The sequence below is a fragment of the Mastigoproctus giganteus genome, chromosome 9 (genome assembly GCF_048544385.1).
Source record: "Mastigoproctus giganteus isolate SK-2022 chromosome 9, ASM4854438v1, whole genome shotgun sequence".
Taxonomy (NCBI): Eukaryota; Metazoa; Arthropoda; class Arachnida; order Uropygi; family Thelyphonidae; genus Mastigoproctus; species Mastigoproctus giganteus.
This window is the reverse complement of record NC_143583.1, coordinates 84,837,529-84,854,440: the sequence shown is the minus strand read 5'-3', so window position 1 is coordinate 84,854,440 and position 16,912 is coordinate 84,837,529. Positions and strand designations below refer to the sequence as shown.

The window sequence follows — 16,912 nt, the reverse complement described above, 5'->3', positions numbered from 1 at the left end:
TCTGTCAGTACCTTGTGAGAAGGAAATCACCTGAGGGAGATAAGACATTCCAGTTAATAACTCGAGAAGCAAGCATTTCTGGAACTCTTGATATGAAATATTTTTATTGTCTACATATGAGGAACTCATTCCTGAAGTTATGCCGTGTATTTTTAAGACACACTGTATATATTACATTTATTAATTTTTTAATGCTATAAAACCAAGAGCAACAATGGCTCAATATGTCCTATGTTTAAATCAGATTATCAAATTGACATAACAGTTACTCAATCTTTATCCATAGGATTACTTCTCTTCGAATTCCTACCTATGATCAAGACAGTATGTCGAAAAGTTTTGGCCTTAAGGAAGGAAAATAATTTTTAAACTAATATTTATCATCGCATTTTAGAATATTTGTGGATTTTAAAAGGTTTATTTTAATTTTGACACAATGTCTTCAATTTCTCGAGGTTGTGTGGTGAATTGGATGGGTTTGGGGTCTTCAACTGTGATCCTGGAGGTGTCTAGTCATTCATGAGTTTAGAGAATTTATTGAATGTATTTAATTGAATTTTAATGAAGAATATATCATTTTAATCGTTTTAAATCCGTGCGTAATAAAATGTCGGAGTTGGAGAGTTTCGAAGAGAAGTAATCCCATCGATAAAGGTTGATTGAGGTAACTCTTATGTAAATTTGATAATTTTTTTAATAAAAAATATAATTTGTATTTCTACTTTTCTCCTCTGGTAATCACATAAAAAGAAAAAAATCAATTAATATAAGAAATAATGTCTTAAGTTATAACAGCAATATTTCTCTAGCAGATTTTTATATTATAATTATCTATACGCTGCAAATTTTCATACTCCATTGCATTTATATTTTTTTAGATTTTTATACTGTAGTTACGGTTTTATTATTAATTTTTTCTGCGTTTATAACTAGCGATAACCATCGCTACTAACTCAAATGAAATTTTATGGAATTTTGGAATACACCATCATTCATCCATCTTATTTATCCAACACTCTATAGTTCTAACCTATCTATAATTATAACTGCTGCCATTGAACGAAAAGTAAGAGAGAGTTCCCAAAAGCAGGTTTTTGTTTCAGCGAGTAGACCGGAGCAGCAAGTTTTCATTAAGGCCTGGTCTGTATACAGTATACAGACCAGGCCTTAAAAAATATTGAAATGTGTCGACCTCCAAAATCTTTAGGTTTATGGGCCAAGTACAGAGGCTGTGCCACCACCTCTAGAATGCAATCGCTTCTAAAAAATTAAAATAATCCCACAATATTAATTCAGAATTCATCAGGGTAGTAAAATTGTTTCAATTAAAATTATCAAATCATATGGGAGACTGACCGAAACTAGTGTTATAAGGAGTATAAATTTGTGTAAAATTTGTGTAAAAGTGCGCGCTACAGTGATAACGATATTCTGAGTGAACGACACTGTAAGAGGAAAATTTTTATATGGTGTTTTTTGTAGCAGGGGACAGGGGCTATTCATCATTCGCTGTCTACCCCAAGGTCAAGCCTTCTAAGAGTCGTCTTACAAGTACAGTAAGTAAAAATAAACGTCCAGGCAATGAACGAAAGCAGCGAATTTAAATGTTAAAACAGGAACATAAAGCAGAAGACAAAACAACTTTATAGAATCACTAAATTTACTAGGACAGGTATATAGAAGCAGTATGTACTTAAAACTAAGTCGCCTTGAGGGAGTTGCTTTTGAACACCTACATTAGAGGCATGCATCAAACATAGATAGGTAAATCACACATAGCGGTTTAGAAGCGTTAATCAAACGGATTGGAATCAAGTTTTTGTTCGTTTTGGCAAAAAAAAAAAAAAAAATTGCGCAGTAAACAAATAAATTTGAATACATAAAATTGAAGGCTTAGACCAATAGGAAAGGGCAGCCACTCAGTAATAACAGTTTTTCATTGGGCAATTGCTGATGAATAAGGAGGAGTTATTCGAACGAATAATACTGTATATGTGAATTTTTACAAGGTTATCGGGATGCAGAATTTTCAGTCAAAAAGGAGAAAGAAGTAGTTGATAAGTATGGAATCTTGTAAACATGTGGAATAGAGTTGGGAAATTTTTTTTTTTTTTTTTTTATGAGAATCCCAAACACAAGAGGCATTACAACCTGTAGTCAGGAGCGGATTAAGGTCGGTTGAGGCCCCGGGCGCAGAAGAAAATATTGGGCCCCTTAAAAAAAAAAAAAGAGAGACAGGGAAAATAAAAATACATGTTAACCATTTTTTTAAATAAATAAAAAATATTATGTACTATTAATATTTTATTTCCAATAAAATTTGAATATAATATATGTATAATATAATTAATAATAGCATAATAATAATCACAAAGTTTTGAACTAATATGTTCAACTAATTTGTTGGGGTTTTGTGTGGGCCCTTCAGAAGTCGGGGCCCAGGGCGCGCGCCCGGTGCGCCCGCCGTTAAATCCGCCTCTGCCTGTAGTACTTAGTACCGTGCATGGGTTGAAGGTTAAGAAGATGAAAGAAGATACTTGTTGACATTAGATTTGAATTTATGTAGTTTGGGTTAATACTGAATTATTGTTGAATTATGGATCACCAAATTTGAAATTACGCAATCGGGAAAATGGGGAAAAGGTGCAGATGAAAAACAAAATAACAGGAAGCAGTCGACGGCTGGAATCGAGTGTAGCAGTGTTATTAGTAGGAAAAAGTTGGGATGGGAACTGAAGATTTGAAAATATAATGGGCTGCAGAGAGAGAGAGACAGAGAGAGAGAAAACGAAGCATTCTTACGCCAGGAGGATGGTCCTCAAGATGCAGCTTGAAACCACAGTGGAAAAAATGCAATTCGCCAGCAGATCTGTCAGTAAACATAAGAGTTGAGTAAAAACTAACATAATATGAGCACCACAGCTAAAATATTTTTAAATATTTCAGCTGTGGCTAACACAGATAAATTAGCATTCCTTGATGTATAAGTGTGTAAGAGAAAATGGGCTAATGACGTATAAGTAGTTTTTAATGTGTTTGAAAGTGAATATTGAGGTAAATTTTATCATTTATTCGTTGGTTGTATCATCAAGACGGTTCAAGTTTTCTTATTAATATGCTGATCATTTTACGTTCCAGTTTAGACAACTCTATCGCGTATGGAAAATGTTCTGGAAAGTAGAAGGCATCGAAAATAAATTATCTTCTCTATTTAAAGGACCTGGTTGGTCTCCTGGAAAGCCCCGACTTGGATATCTTCATGAAATTCCAGAGGTAAAAATTTAACTCTAAAAATATTATATTTATTAATTTTTATATTTAGCGTTAACTGAACAAATTTCGTGCCTTTACAAATGAACCCCATTGGTTGACTTTCCTAATATTTAAAAACATTTAAGCTGTGGCTAACACAAATAAATAAATAAATAAAATAGGGTTCTTTGAGAAGAGTTATATTAAAAATTACAATAGTGAATTAATGTTATTTTTTATGCTAATTTAGCTAGAACCGTTTGCTGGCCTATACACCTCTGAATCAAAAGAGAACAAGTCAACTGAATGATCTTGACCAACATTCCTTGAATGTTGGTCAAGATCATTCATACAATTTCTACAATAAATTGTGCTTTACTGCTGGCGTTTTTATGTTGTCCTAAATTCTTAGTTCTTATTGTGCATGGGCATTCACAAGTCCGTGATCGAACTTTGAGAGGCGGGATGTAAACAAGGAAAATGTGGCCACATCCTCCTCAAACATGAAAAGATATGTGTTCCTTTAAAATGCTAGTATTTTGTGAAGTAATAGTGGGGTGTGTGAGTGTATTCCTCAGTAGTCTCACTTGCACAAGTGATATCAGACTAAAAATCTGAAGCAGGAACCCAGGAACCCGGAATTAGAATTTTCAATCTGACTACGATTCTGATATCAGAATTCGAAGTGGGTGAGGTTATAGTGACACCGGTTAACAGTTTCAAAGTTTCAAAAATGATAATAAATAAATATAAAAGAAAGGTATTATTTTTAAATCCTATATTTTTTCGCCCCTGGTTTTTATTCGCCCATAAAAATGAGCCATTTTATTGTCAAACCTTGCTATTACGAAGGTAAATTTTGCTGCCCCTTCAGGCTTAACGCCTGCGTGTTGATCGCACAATCTACGTTCATTTTACAGCCCTGCTTAAAACTTCATGTACCTTCGCATTTTATCAGGAATAAAATTTATTTAAATTTAAAAACAGAGTAAGAACATCTAAGAACATCTAATTCGTTATGTAAATATTTAAATATAATAATGAATTTGATCTACTGTAATTTATTTTATTTGATATAAATGGGAAAGAAAGGGGGATGTTTTTCTCTCTTGAAAAATGTAGTCTAGTATAAAAAAAAATTGTCATATTAGGGTTACCCGCGAATAATTTCATCCACTTTGCACAAATTGCGTGTGTCCTCTGGTCGGTTTGCCCATTTTTCTAGACGAAAAACATGAGTTTTCGGAATCAAAACCTTTTTGGCCTGGTCTGAAACCAACTAACTCAACCGTGGAATGAAAAAAAAAAAAAAAACCCATAGAAGTTCCTCGCCTCATTATTGACAGAATTCGAACCCGGGTCTTTTCCACCTGATGTAGGATTGATATTATAACCATTGTACTGCCTGCAAGGATATTTATTCTAGTATGTTTTTTTTTTTAAACTATTTTATTAGGGTCACCTGAAAATGTAATTTCAACTACCCATGCGTATTGTGTCTGTAAATTGAATGAAATTTTGTTTAGAGTTAGACTTTCTTTAAAAATGAAGGGAACCAATTATGGATAGATAACTGAAATAGTTAACGACTCAACTGTTGGCAAGAGAAGGAATTATACAGAAAGTTATACATCTTTAAACAAATAGTTATACAAATTGTTTGAAACAAATTATACAGAAAATTTACAGAGTTATACAAATGCAGAATATGTAAAATTATACAGATACAAAATATACAAAGATGTATGGAATTAAACAAATATACAAATAATTATACAAAAATAAAAAAAATTTACATATTCAGGAAATAACAGGGGGGGGGGGAAGGCAACCATCACAGTTGATAAATGTCCTAGTCCAGCAATTAATGTCCAATCAGTTCAAGACATGAACAGGTGTTCAGCGCAATAATTTTTTCAAGACAATGACATAAATTATATTATTGTCATACTTTACCACAAAATTCAAGGACAGAAGTTGCTATTTAAATATAAACTTAAACGCTATTTACACAATATGAACATACACTGTGCTGCCACTTTATTACGTACATCTACCTAGTAGCGTGTTCAGCCTCCTTTAGCCTTCAAAACAGCCTGAATTCGTCTAGGCATGGATTGAACAAGATGCTGAAAAGGTTGTGCAGGAATGGAGTACCATTGAGATCCAGAGACTGAGCGGGCCACTGCAGCAAAGAAAAGCCATTGTCATGTTCCTGGAACCATTCCATAGTGATTCGGGCTTTGTACACCGGCGCATTATCCTGCTGGAAGTAATCATCTGACTGAGGATAAACTGTCAACATGAACGGATGCACTTCGTCAGCAACGATGTTTAGGTACGATGTGGCATTCAGATGTGAATATATGGGTATCAATGGACCCAACATGTGCCAAGAAAATATTCCCCACGCCATAACAATGCCCCCACCACCTTGCACATGACAGGTACACGGATTCATGTTGTTTTCGCCAAATTCTGAGCCTTCCATCAAAATGATGCACCAGGAACTTCGACTCTGACGAGTCGAAGTTCCTGGTGCATTATGTTGTCAGACCAAGCAACTGTTTTCCAATCCTCGATAGTCCAGTGCTGGTGTTGCTGTGCCCACAGGAGGCATGCTCTCTTGTTCTTCATTGATAACAAAGGTACGCGATGTGGCCGTCGCTGTTGTAGCCCATTCGCGACAAAGTGCGACTAGTGGTCCGTTCCGATATTTTTTTCTGCGCACCAAGGTTGTATTCTGACGTGATGTGCGACATTTGGCCCGTCTGTTTGCTTGCACAATTCTAGACATCCTCCTCTGACCTCTCTCATCAACAAGCGATTTTCTTCCACAGGAGTGCCGTTGAGAGGATGTTTTCTGTTCGTTGCACCATTCTCGATACACCCTTGAAACTGTGGTGCGTGAAAAGTTCAGGAGAACTGCCGTTTCAGAGATGATTTGTCCAGCACTTCTTGCACCTACTACCATGCCACGTTAGAAGTCCGTTAGATCACTCCTTTTCTCCATTCTTGCTACGATTTTTTACGCTTGACTGATACTAGAAAGGTTGTTCTGCTACATTTATATCCACAACTGTGGTCATGTGACCTGCATCATTGTGGGACAAACCATTTGTGTGTACAGCAGGGGTGTACCTAATAAAGTGGCAGCATAGTATATTTACGAAATGTTAAATTAATACAATATGTTACAGCTTATATAATTTGTGCTACCAGGCTAATAGGAACAATAAAATGTTTCAATACATTCCTTAAAATTTAAAATTTAACGAATTTAGGGGAGAAGCTTGGTAAAGTTTTGAAAGAATTTGGGAATTATGAATGAATTTAAGTTAAGTATTGATCGATAATATAAAACAAGTTTATAATTCAGATAATAACTGTCGCCTTTTAAGACAGACAGACAGAGAGTGAGAAATTCTGAAAGGACTGAAAGAAAGTAGGAGATGAAATGAAAACAGATTCCTGACCAGGTGTGACAGGACCAGTGACAGACAGTAAATGTGAACGAAATTCATTGTAAATATGGCAAAATAAAAGAACGTGGGTAGAATCCTCGACAGAATCGCAAAGACAAAGTTTGGAGTTGAAAGGGTGGAAATAGGCAAGCTTAAAATTTAAGGAATCGTGTCCTGTTAAAAGAAAGCTAGAAAACATGCTGAGAGTAAACCATATTAACAAATGCAACTTCTGGAATAAATAATTTTGTAATTTAACCGTTTTGGGAATCAGACCAGCGAAGTTGCCAACTGTCATAAAGAATATTTAAAATTCGTTGGTTTACTTGTTTAGGACTGGAGGACACGTCAATTTGTATTCCACTCAATTCTGCAGGAAGGCCCTTACAAATGAAGTAAGAAAGTCCACCGTAAATTAGATATGTCTAAAGATACTAAACCAGATAGAATTTGTAGGGCAGAGGTAGAGACGGTTCTACATGCCCTAACTAGTACTAGGAGGAAACTGCGCTGGATCGAACCAAGCTTGATTTATTCTAGTAAAGGGACTCGCCCTTTGTTTTTGTCTAAATAACAAATCATATTTTACTCAGTTTCTCATTTATTATCTTTAAGTTATATTTCTCGGTTACTGTATGTCTCGGCGCTTTACTACAAAAAACTTCTGGAACATCCACATGAACTCTTACCTCTATTTTTAAATCACCTGACATATTCACTTATAGTGTGCTATTATATTAGCATTAGCATTAGTAGAGGCATTTGATGCAAGAAAGCAAGCTTATGCAGCATCAGCCAAAAAAAAAAAAAAAAACCCACTTCCACTTCACCCCTCTGTTCGTTCAAAATACCTGTCCAGCTGAGCCTTAAACTTATTTAGGCTATCAACCTCCACTACAAGGGATGGAAGTCTGTTCCACCAACCAACCACCCGCTGGCTAAAGGCAAATTTCCGCACATCTATCCTACATCTGTCTTTCCTCAATTTGAATTTATGCCCTCTCAGGTGATTTTTCTGAGCTAGAGGAAGAATCCCATCAGCATTGAGCATGCTTAAACCATTCAAGGCTTTATACACCTCTATCAGATCACCTCAATGGTGCCTAGTCTCCAGACACTGTAATTTGCAAACTTTAAGCCTTTCTTCGTAAGAGCACCCCTTTGTTCCATTCACTAATCTTGTTGCCCTTCTCTGTACTCGTTCCAGCAGCTCTACATCCTTCTTGAAATGAGGCCTCCAGACCTGTATACAGTACTCTAGGGGGGAGACAAAGGCCAATAGATTGACAGTAGCCACTGGCAGAGGTGAAAGAGATTCTTGCACTGCTTCTATTAGAATGAGCAGAAGCCTGAAAAACAAGATGCATGGTATTTCAGAGACTGCTGGGAGCCATTGTGGTACAAGTAAACACATGGGTTGTGTTAGGGTAGCTAAGAATAGAAACAGGTGCAGGTATACTTGCGTGTACACCAATGCTAGGAGTTTAGTAAATAAATTTGATGAATTTGAGGTATTGCTCAAAACATCAAAGGCAGATATTGTTGGGATATCAGAGACGTGGTGTCACACAGATATAAGGGATGCAGAACTGCAATTTGGGGAGTACAACGTCTACAGAAAGGATAGACAGGATAGGAAGGGGGGAGGGGTTATGCTATTAGTTAAGAAACACATAAAAACCAAGAAAGTGAAGCCAGTCGACATCGCTGGACAGTGCAGTGTTGAGTCAGTTTGGTGTGACATAAGCATTGGGAGATCAAAATTGAGAGTAGGAGTGTGCTATAGGCCTAATGACTTTGATGAGTATAATAAGGAACTGTACAGGGAAATAGAGTGGGTCAGTAAATCAGAGTGTCTTATAATGGGAGATTTTAATTTCCCAGATATTGACTGGAATTTGGGGGCTGGTTACTCACACACTAGCAGGGCTTTTGTGGATTTATTGGATGATTGTTTTCTACATCAGCATGTTCGGGAGGCAACTAGAGGGAGTAATACTCTTGATTTGATTATCAGCAGTGATTCTTCATGCATTAAGAATCTGCAGATAAATGAACCACTAGGTGGCAGTGATCACAGTGTGCTGAAGTAGGATTTACTGAAAGAGGTAACTACCATTAGGGGTAAAGGGAAGGGTTATTGCTTCTGTAAAGGCGACTACGATGGACTGAGACAGTATTTAAATTCTATACAGTGGGACCAACTGATGATGTTACCAACAGCAAATTCAAAATGGGAAGCATTCAAAGAACTTATCTTGGAAGCTACTAGGCTTTACATATCAACTAAGAAATATTGTTCAAGGTTTAGGCCAAAATGGATGTCAGATGAACTAATGAGGCATATGGCAGAGAAGAAAAATGCATGGGATACATACAGATTAACACATGACACAGAAGCCTATGATAGATACAAGTTGATATGCAACCAAGTTACAAAGGAGGTTAGGCAGGCGAAGGCAGATTATGAGAAATCTTTGGCAAGGGATGCAAAGAAAAACAGCAAAGAGTTCTTTACTTATGTAAACTCTAGAAGGAAGGGGATGAATCAGATTGGTCCACTTGATATTGATGGGTCAACTGTTGATGATCCTGCTCAGGTAGCTAACAAACTAAATGAATATTTTGCCTCGACATTCACACATGAGGAGTTATTCAGCGAGGGGAATGCCAGAGGTGTATTCAACTCTGGCAGTAAGCTACAGAATCTTGTAATAACTGAGAGTAAAGTGGAGGAGAAATTGTTGAAGATAAATACAAGAAAGGCACCTGGAGTGGATGGGATCTATCCAGTTATATTAAAGGAGGCAGCAAAGGAAGTAAGCAAACCCTTAGTCATAATTATGAGAGCTTCCTTGGACTCAGGGGAGGTATCCATAGACTGGAAATGTGCAAATATGACCCCAATTCACAAAGGAGGATCAAAGGCTGACACAAGTAATTATAGACCTGTGAGCTTAACTTCTGTTCCAGGAAAATTAATGGAGGCACTGGTTAAAGAAGCACTGCAGGATCATTTAGACAAGACTTCAGTTATAGCTCAGACACAGCATGGTTTTGTTAAGGGGAAGTCTTGCCTGACCAACATGATTGGATACTATGATGCAGTCACAAAAGAACTGGATGCAGGGAATAACTTTGATATTATATACTTGGATCTTAGAAAGGCTTTTGATACTGTTGCACATGGAAGACTGCTACACAAATTGGAGCAGTGTGACATTGGAGGCAAATTGCTGCTATGGATGAAGGGGTGGTTGAGGGGGAGAAGACAGAGAGTGGTAATCAATGGACACTGCTCATCGTGGACTAATGTTATTAGTGGAGTCCCTCAGGGCTCAGTGTTGGGTCCATTATTGTTTTCTGTATTTATAAATGATATTGATGATGGTATATCAAGCTTAATGTCCAAGTTTGCAGATGATACAAAGGTTGGCAGGGTTGTCAAGGACACTACTGACACTATGCTGCTGCAACAGGATCTGGAAAGGTTGAGCAGATGGGCTGAGAGGTGGCAAATGAAGTTTAACATTGACAAATGTAAAGTACTACACATGGGAAAAAGCAACCCCAGAGCAACGTATCAACTCTGTGGTACTACACTGACAGTGGTAGAGAATGAAAGGGACTTGGGGGTGATTGTGCAGGCAGATATAAAGTTCTCTGAGCAGTGCAGACGGGCTGCAAGAGTAGCTCATGGAGTATTGTCAATGATATACAGGAATTTTTCCAGTAGGGATAAGGAGGTGATTATTCCATTGTATAAGGCAATGGTCAGGCCACACCTAGAGTACTGTATACAGGTCTGGAGGCCTCATTTCAAGAAGGATGTAGAGCTGCTGGAACGAGTACAGAGAAGGGCAACAAGATTAGTGAATGGAACAAAGGGGTGCTCTTACGAAGAAAGGCTTAAGTTTTGCAAATTACAGCGTCTGGAGACTAGGCACCAGCGAGGTGATCTGATAGAGGTGTATAAAGCCTTGAATGGTTTAAGCATGCTCAATGCTGATGGGATTCTTCCTCTAGCTCAGAAAAATCACCTGAGAGGGCATAAATTCAAATTGAGGAAAGACAGATGTAGGATAGACGTGCGGAAATTTGCCTTTAGCCAGCGGGTGGTTGGGTGGTGGAACAGACTGCCATCCCTTGTGGTGGAGGTTGATAGCCTAAATAAGTTTAAGGCTCAGCTGGACAGGTATTTTGAACGAACAGAGGGGTGAAGTGGAAGTCGGTTTTTTTTTTTTTTTTTTGGCTGATGCTGCATAAGCTTGCTTTCTTGCATCAAATGCCTCTACTAATGCTAAAAAAAAAATGCTAAATCCCTGCTGGAAAAATTCCTGTATATCATTGACAATACTCCATGAGCTACTCTTGCAGCCCGTCTGCACTGCTCAGAGAACTTCATATCTGCCTGCACAACCACCCCCAAGTCTCTTTCATTCTCTACCACTGTCAGTGTAGTATCACAGAGTTGATACGTTGCTCTGGGGTTGCTGTTTCCCATGTGTAGTACTTTACATTTGTCAATGTTAAACTTCATTTGCCACCTCTCAGCCCATCTGCTCAACCTTTCCAGATCCTGTTGCAGCAGCATAGTGTCAGTAGTGTCCTTGACAACCCTGCCAACCTTTGTATCATCTGCAAACTTGGACATTAAGCTTGATATACCATCATCAATATCATTTATAAATACAGAAAACAATAATGGACCCAACACTGAGCCCTGAGGGACTCCACTAATAACATTAGTCCACGATGAGCAGTGTCCATTGATTACCACTCTCTGTCTTCTCCCCCTCAACCACCCCTTTATCCATAGCAGCAATTTGCCTCCAATGCCACACTGCTCTAATTTGTGCAGCAGTCTTCCATGTGCAACAGTATCAAAAGCCTTTCTAAGATCCAAGTATATAATATCAAAGTTATTCCCTGCATCCAGTTCTTTTGTGACTGCATCATAGTATCCAATCAAGTTGGTCAGGCAAGACTTCCCCTTAACAAAACCATGCTGTGTCTGAGCTATAACTGAAGTCTTGTCTAAATGATCCTGCAGTGCTTCTTTAACAAGTGCCTCCATTAATTTTCCTGGAACAGAAGTTAAGCTCACAGGTCTATAATTACTTGTGTCAGCCTTTGATCCTCCTTTGTGAATTGGGGTCACATTTGCACATTTCCAGTCCATGGGTACCTCCCCTGAGTCCAAGGAAGCTCTCATAATTATAGCTAAGGGTTTGCTTAATTCCTTTGCTGCCTCCTTTAATATAACTGGATAGATCCCATCCACTCCAGGTGCCTTTCTTGTATTTATCTTCAACAATTTCTCCTCCACTTTACTCTCAGTTATTACAAGATTCTGTAGCTTACTGCCAGAGTTGAATACACCTCTGGCATTCCCCTCGCTGAATAACTCCTCATGTGTGAATGTCGAGGCAAAATATTCATTTAGTTTGTTAGCTACCTGAGCAGGATCATCAACAGTTGATCCATCAATATCAAGTGGACCAATCTGATTCATCCCCTTTCTTCTAGATTTTACATAAGTAAAGAACTCTTTGCTGTTTTTCTTTGCATCCCTTGCCAAGGATTTCTCGTAATCTGCCTTCGCCTGCCTAACCTCCTTTGTAACTTGGTTGCATATCAACTTGTATCTATCATAGGCTTCTGTGTCATGTGTTAATTTGTAAGTATCCCATGCATTTTTCTTCTCTGGCATATGCCTCATTAGTTGATCTGACATCCATTTTGGCCTAAACCTTGAAAGAATTTACCATCTTTCAGGTAAACCTCTTTGAGTAAATCCCACTTCAGCACACTGTGATCACTGCCACCTAGTGGTTCATTTATCTGCAGATTCTTAATGCATGAAGAATCACTACTGATAATCAAATCAAGAGTATTACTCCCTCTAGTTGCCTCCCGAACATGCTGATGTAGAAAACAATCATCCAATAAATCCACAAAAGCCCTGCTAGTGTGTGAGTAACCAGCCCCCAAATTCCAGTCAATATCTGGGAAATTAAACCCCCCCCCCATTATAAGACTCTCTGATTTACTGGCCCACTCTATTTCCCTGTACAGTTCCTTATTATACTCATCAGAGTCATGAGATATTTATCAGAATATACAAATTATTAATGATCATTAATCAAATGAATGATGTACGATCTGTGTATAATCTTTTACAGCCTGAACCAGGAGAAAAAAAGTACGATCCGACAATTCCACAGTGGCGAAAAATTTACATCCTCATAAATTTTTTTGTTCTTCTTCCTGGATACTTTGAGATGATCTTCAACTTTCAGGTAAACATTACTTTCTGATTTATCATCTTTAAGGCACATTTTAAGTGTTAACTGAAAAATAAAAACGATATTTAAGAATTTCGGACTAGCTTGGTTTCATCTCCGATTACGTTACAGAGCTTCGTTAATGCTGATACAAAGCATTTCAGTTAAGAATCTTACACTCCCACAATGAACTGGACTGTAGGGATATAGTATTCGAACTTACCACAGATGTAAAGTTATGTGTTTGTGTTATCATTTACATACGAGATGTGGCAATAAAGTTACTGGACTGGTACAATATAAAGAACACAAGGAGCTCAAAAACGATTTTATTTTTATTTAAAATAATCGCCGCCTGACTGAATGCACTTATTACATCGTTCAAAAAGTTTCTGAAAAGCGTCAGCAAAGGCTTTCAAAAAAATGATGTTCCGTTCGACGGTTGAGTTTTTCTTTATATCCTCAAAATCCTGAAATCTTTTTCCTTTGAGGGCAATTTTCCCCTTGGAAAAGAGGAAGAAGTCTGATTGGGAGAATAAGGTGGATGGTTGATGTTTCGCCAGAAATTCCTTCACTAGTGTGGAATGGGCGGGAGCACTGCCGTGCAGCAGGAACCAACTGCCTTTCTCTCGAAATTGCGGCTCACCCGAGAAATGTGTTTTAGTAGTCTTTGAAGCAGCTGTACATAGAGCAGTACTGACTCTCTCCCCTTCCAGTACAAATTCTTTGTGAATATACCCTGTTTGTCAAAAGCACGATCAACATCATCTTGGACTTCAGTAAACGAAGCGTTTTGGGTCTTGGAGATGATTCTGAAGTCCACTGCCCGCTCCGACCTGGAGATGATTGTTGGTTGTTTCAGTCGTACTGAAACAACCAATAATCATCTCCAGTGACAACACAGCCGAGGAAATTAGAATTGTCTTGACAAGTCTAGATGAAATCTTCACATGATGACACTCTTCGTTGCTTTTGCTCATCCGCGAAGTTGTGCAGCCCAAATTTTGCACAGACCTTCCTTTTCCCCAAATCTTCAATTTGACGGATCGCCTCCTTATTCATTTCCAACTCATCAACCATCTTTCTGAGGGTCAAACGACGATCTCTTGCCATAATTTCCCAAGACTACATATACAGTATACATACAGACTGCATACTAATGCATACATACCTCTGAAACTATAATTATTCGTATGTGCTTTTTGAACTGAACTCTGTTGATTTTCTGTAATCTTTATTTTCTTTATGTCATCTTTTATTTTGACTGAGTGAGTTGGTTTTAATTTCATTCAAAAATTACGCTGAAACATTCATTCTGACTGTAATATTATTTCATAATTTTTCTGGAAAATGAGAAGCGTGATTTTGTGTGACGCCTTTGCTCTTAAGTTTTTTCCATTTATTTTTATTTCTTGGATTAACCTTAAAAAAATTGATTTCAGAGTTGAGTGCTTTCTCTTTCTTACACTGAAAAAAAATGGGGGGGGGGGGTTGTCCTAGAGTTTAAATTTCGTCTTTGTTTCTGTCCATTTATTTTCTTTCTATTTTTATTTTTAAATTTAATTTGTTTCCTTTGTGGTTTTACTTTTAAATTTCAACTTAACTTAAATCGACTGAATTCTGAATCAATTGAAATTTTAATTCAAGTTTTTAATAATAAAAAAACAAAAGAAAACGCGTTTACTGTACGTCTTTTAGAAATGAGGGGAAAAAAAAGAAAGAAATTGCCAGATCATCATAATATATGAAAATCACAATATACGAGGGGTATTCAAAAAAATTTGTATTCACCCAGAAGTAGTTGTGATAGAGTGCTGAAACAAACACCATGTATTACACCTTTTTAACATAATCACCAGAAAAAATGACACATTTTTCCGCCTCTCAGTACACTACCGCAAGTCAGTTTTGTAGAAGTCCTCTTCAAACCAAGACTCGGCAGCAGAAATCACCTCATCATCAGCAGCAAAGTGTTTTCCACGAAAAAGGACTTCAAAGCAGGAAATAAGAAGAGGAAATCCAAGGTCGGGGGATGGATTAAGCAGGATTAAGCACATCGACATGTCATGTGCACGTTGTGCCCTTTCCTTCTTCTGGTAATGGGTCAGAAGTCTGGGAACCCATCTAGCACCTCACCTTACTCATATGCAACTGCTGATGGATTATATCTGCAAAGACCCTACACTAGTTTGAAGGTCTATATCTAGTTCTTTTACGCTAATACGGCGATATTTCAGGATTAATGCCTCAACTTTTGCAACACTCTTCTGTTATAGCAGCTATGGGGCATCCTGGGATTTCTTAATCACGCACTGAGGTTCTCCCACATTTGAATTGTTTCTCCGAATTAAAACTCCGAACTTCCCATGATGTTATTAGTTTAACAAATAGCTATCCTCACAGCAGACGACAAAGCATGTGTGCGTGCGCTGTTTTTTAGGAGCATCGGCAACTAAGGCCATAATACTCCGTCTGTATTTTCTGTAAATTGCGTGTGTTCTGAGGCCCATTTTCTGTTTTCTGGACGAAAAACCCTAGTTTCCGGGAGGAAAACCATGCTCCCCCCCTGAGACCGACTAACTCAGCCACGTTGTGAAAAAGGAGCATAAGAATTCCTCAAGTCGTTGATGGGACTCGAACTCGGGTCTTTTCCAGCCAGTGTGAGGAGGAAAAGATGTCCTAGCACCATTGACGAGATTCAAACCCAAACCTTTTCTGCTCCCTTCCGAGAATGATGATTATATTCGCTAAGCCATCCACAACGATTTTGTTATTCTGAATGAGAAGAAATTAGCACAAATTTTCACCCTTTTCTGAGTTGCGACTAGTATGGTTAAAAAAGTGACTATTTTTTTCGTTTGAAATCTGTATAATTTCTCTTTAAATAAAAACTATGTTCGAATTAGTTTTTCTTTTAGCTTGTTTAGTTGTATACCGTTTTTATGGTCATTTTCAATCATTAGAACCAGTGTTGTTTAGTGAATATTCTACTCCAACTGTTTTGATTTTCAGGAAATACTTAATTTTTACTCTTTCATAACTTAGCGTTTTGATTGGTCCTGTAGGAATATTCTAAAGTTCTAATGTAAATAGGTTAAAAAAATTCTTTTTCCTTTGAGGGTTGTTTCAGCCAATTAATAGCGTAATGGGATAAAAGACATGCTTGCTGCAATATATCATTAAGTGAAATGAGTGTATAATTTATAAAATAAATTGTTGAATAAATTGAAGTTACATACTTTACAAAGGGGTTGTGAATGAATAAAGTGCACTCTCCTGTGACGCCACATTGTTTTTTCTCAACCGACCGAGAAAAAAAAGCGAGTTCATAGATGCGTATTTCTCCCTCTGAGTGAGCCATAGTTCCAACCATTTGGTGTGTTCTGCACAACTGAAATTCAAAAACAGGAAAGTAATTAGGAAATTTTACTTCTTCAATCTTTCTTAACAATAATTATTTGCGTTCTTTACCCACCTATAATTATTACACCATTTCCTGTTCTTGTCAGCAGGGACATCTTTTTGTTCATACCTACATTAGCGATAATGAAGGCGCTATGAATATTAAGTTGTAATTTACGAGAGGGCTTTGAAAACAGCGTGTGAAGGAGGAAAGGGATCTGGGAGTTACAATACGGGCAGATGTGAATTTTTACGAAGAGTGTAAACAGGCAGCCAGGAAAGCCCATGGTGTCCTATCAATGATTTATCGAACGCTATCCTGTAGAGATAGGGAAATCATAATCCCACTGTATGAGGCAATTGTAAGACCACGTTTGAAATACTGTGTTCAAGTACGGAGACCTCATCTGAAAACAAGACATCGAGCTTCTTGAAAGAGTCCAAAGACGGGCAACTCGAATGGTGAGATCAGCAGAAATAAGACCGTATGAGTAGACTCCGATTATG

General features: G+C 37.6%; 1 protein-coding gene across 1 annotated transcript in view; it reads left to right on the top strand.

Annotated features, from left to right (window-relative positions):
- The window catches only part of LOC150080512 (alkylglycerol monooxygenase-like), a 61,622-nt gene that overhangs the window by 39,412 nt on the left and 5,298 nt on the right, over positions 1 to 16,912 (top strand). Inside the window, exons 8-9 of the mRNA XM_090381478.1 lie at positions 3,139 to 3,273; positions 12,902 to 13,018. Of these exons, the coding sequence (XP_090237604.1) occupies positions 3,139 to 3,273; positions 12,902 to 13,018 (252 nt within the window). The remainder of the gene's footprint in view (positions 1 to 3,138; positions 3,274 to 12,901; positions 13,019 to 16,912) is intronic.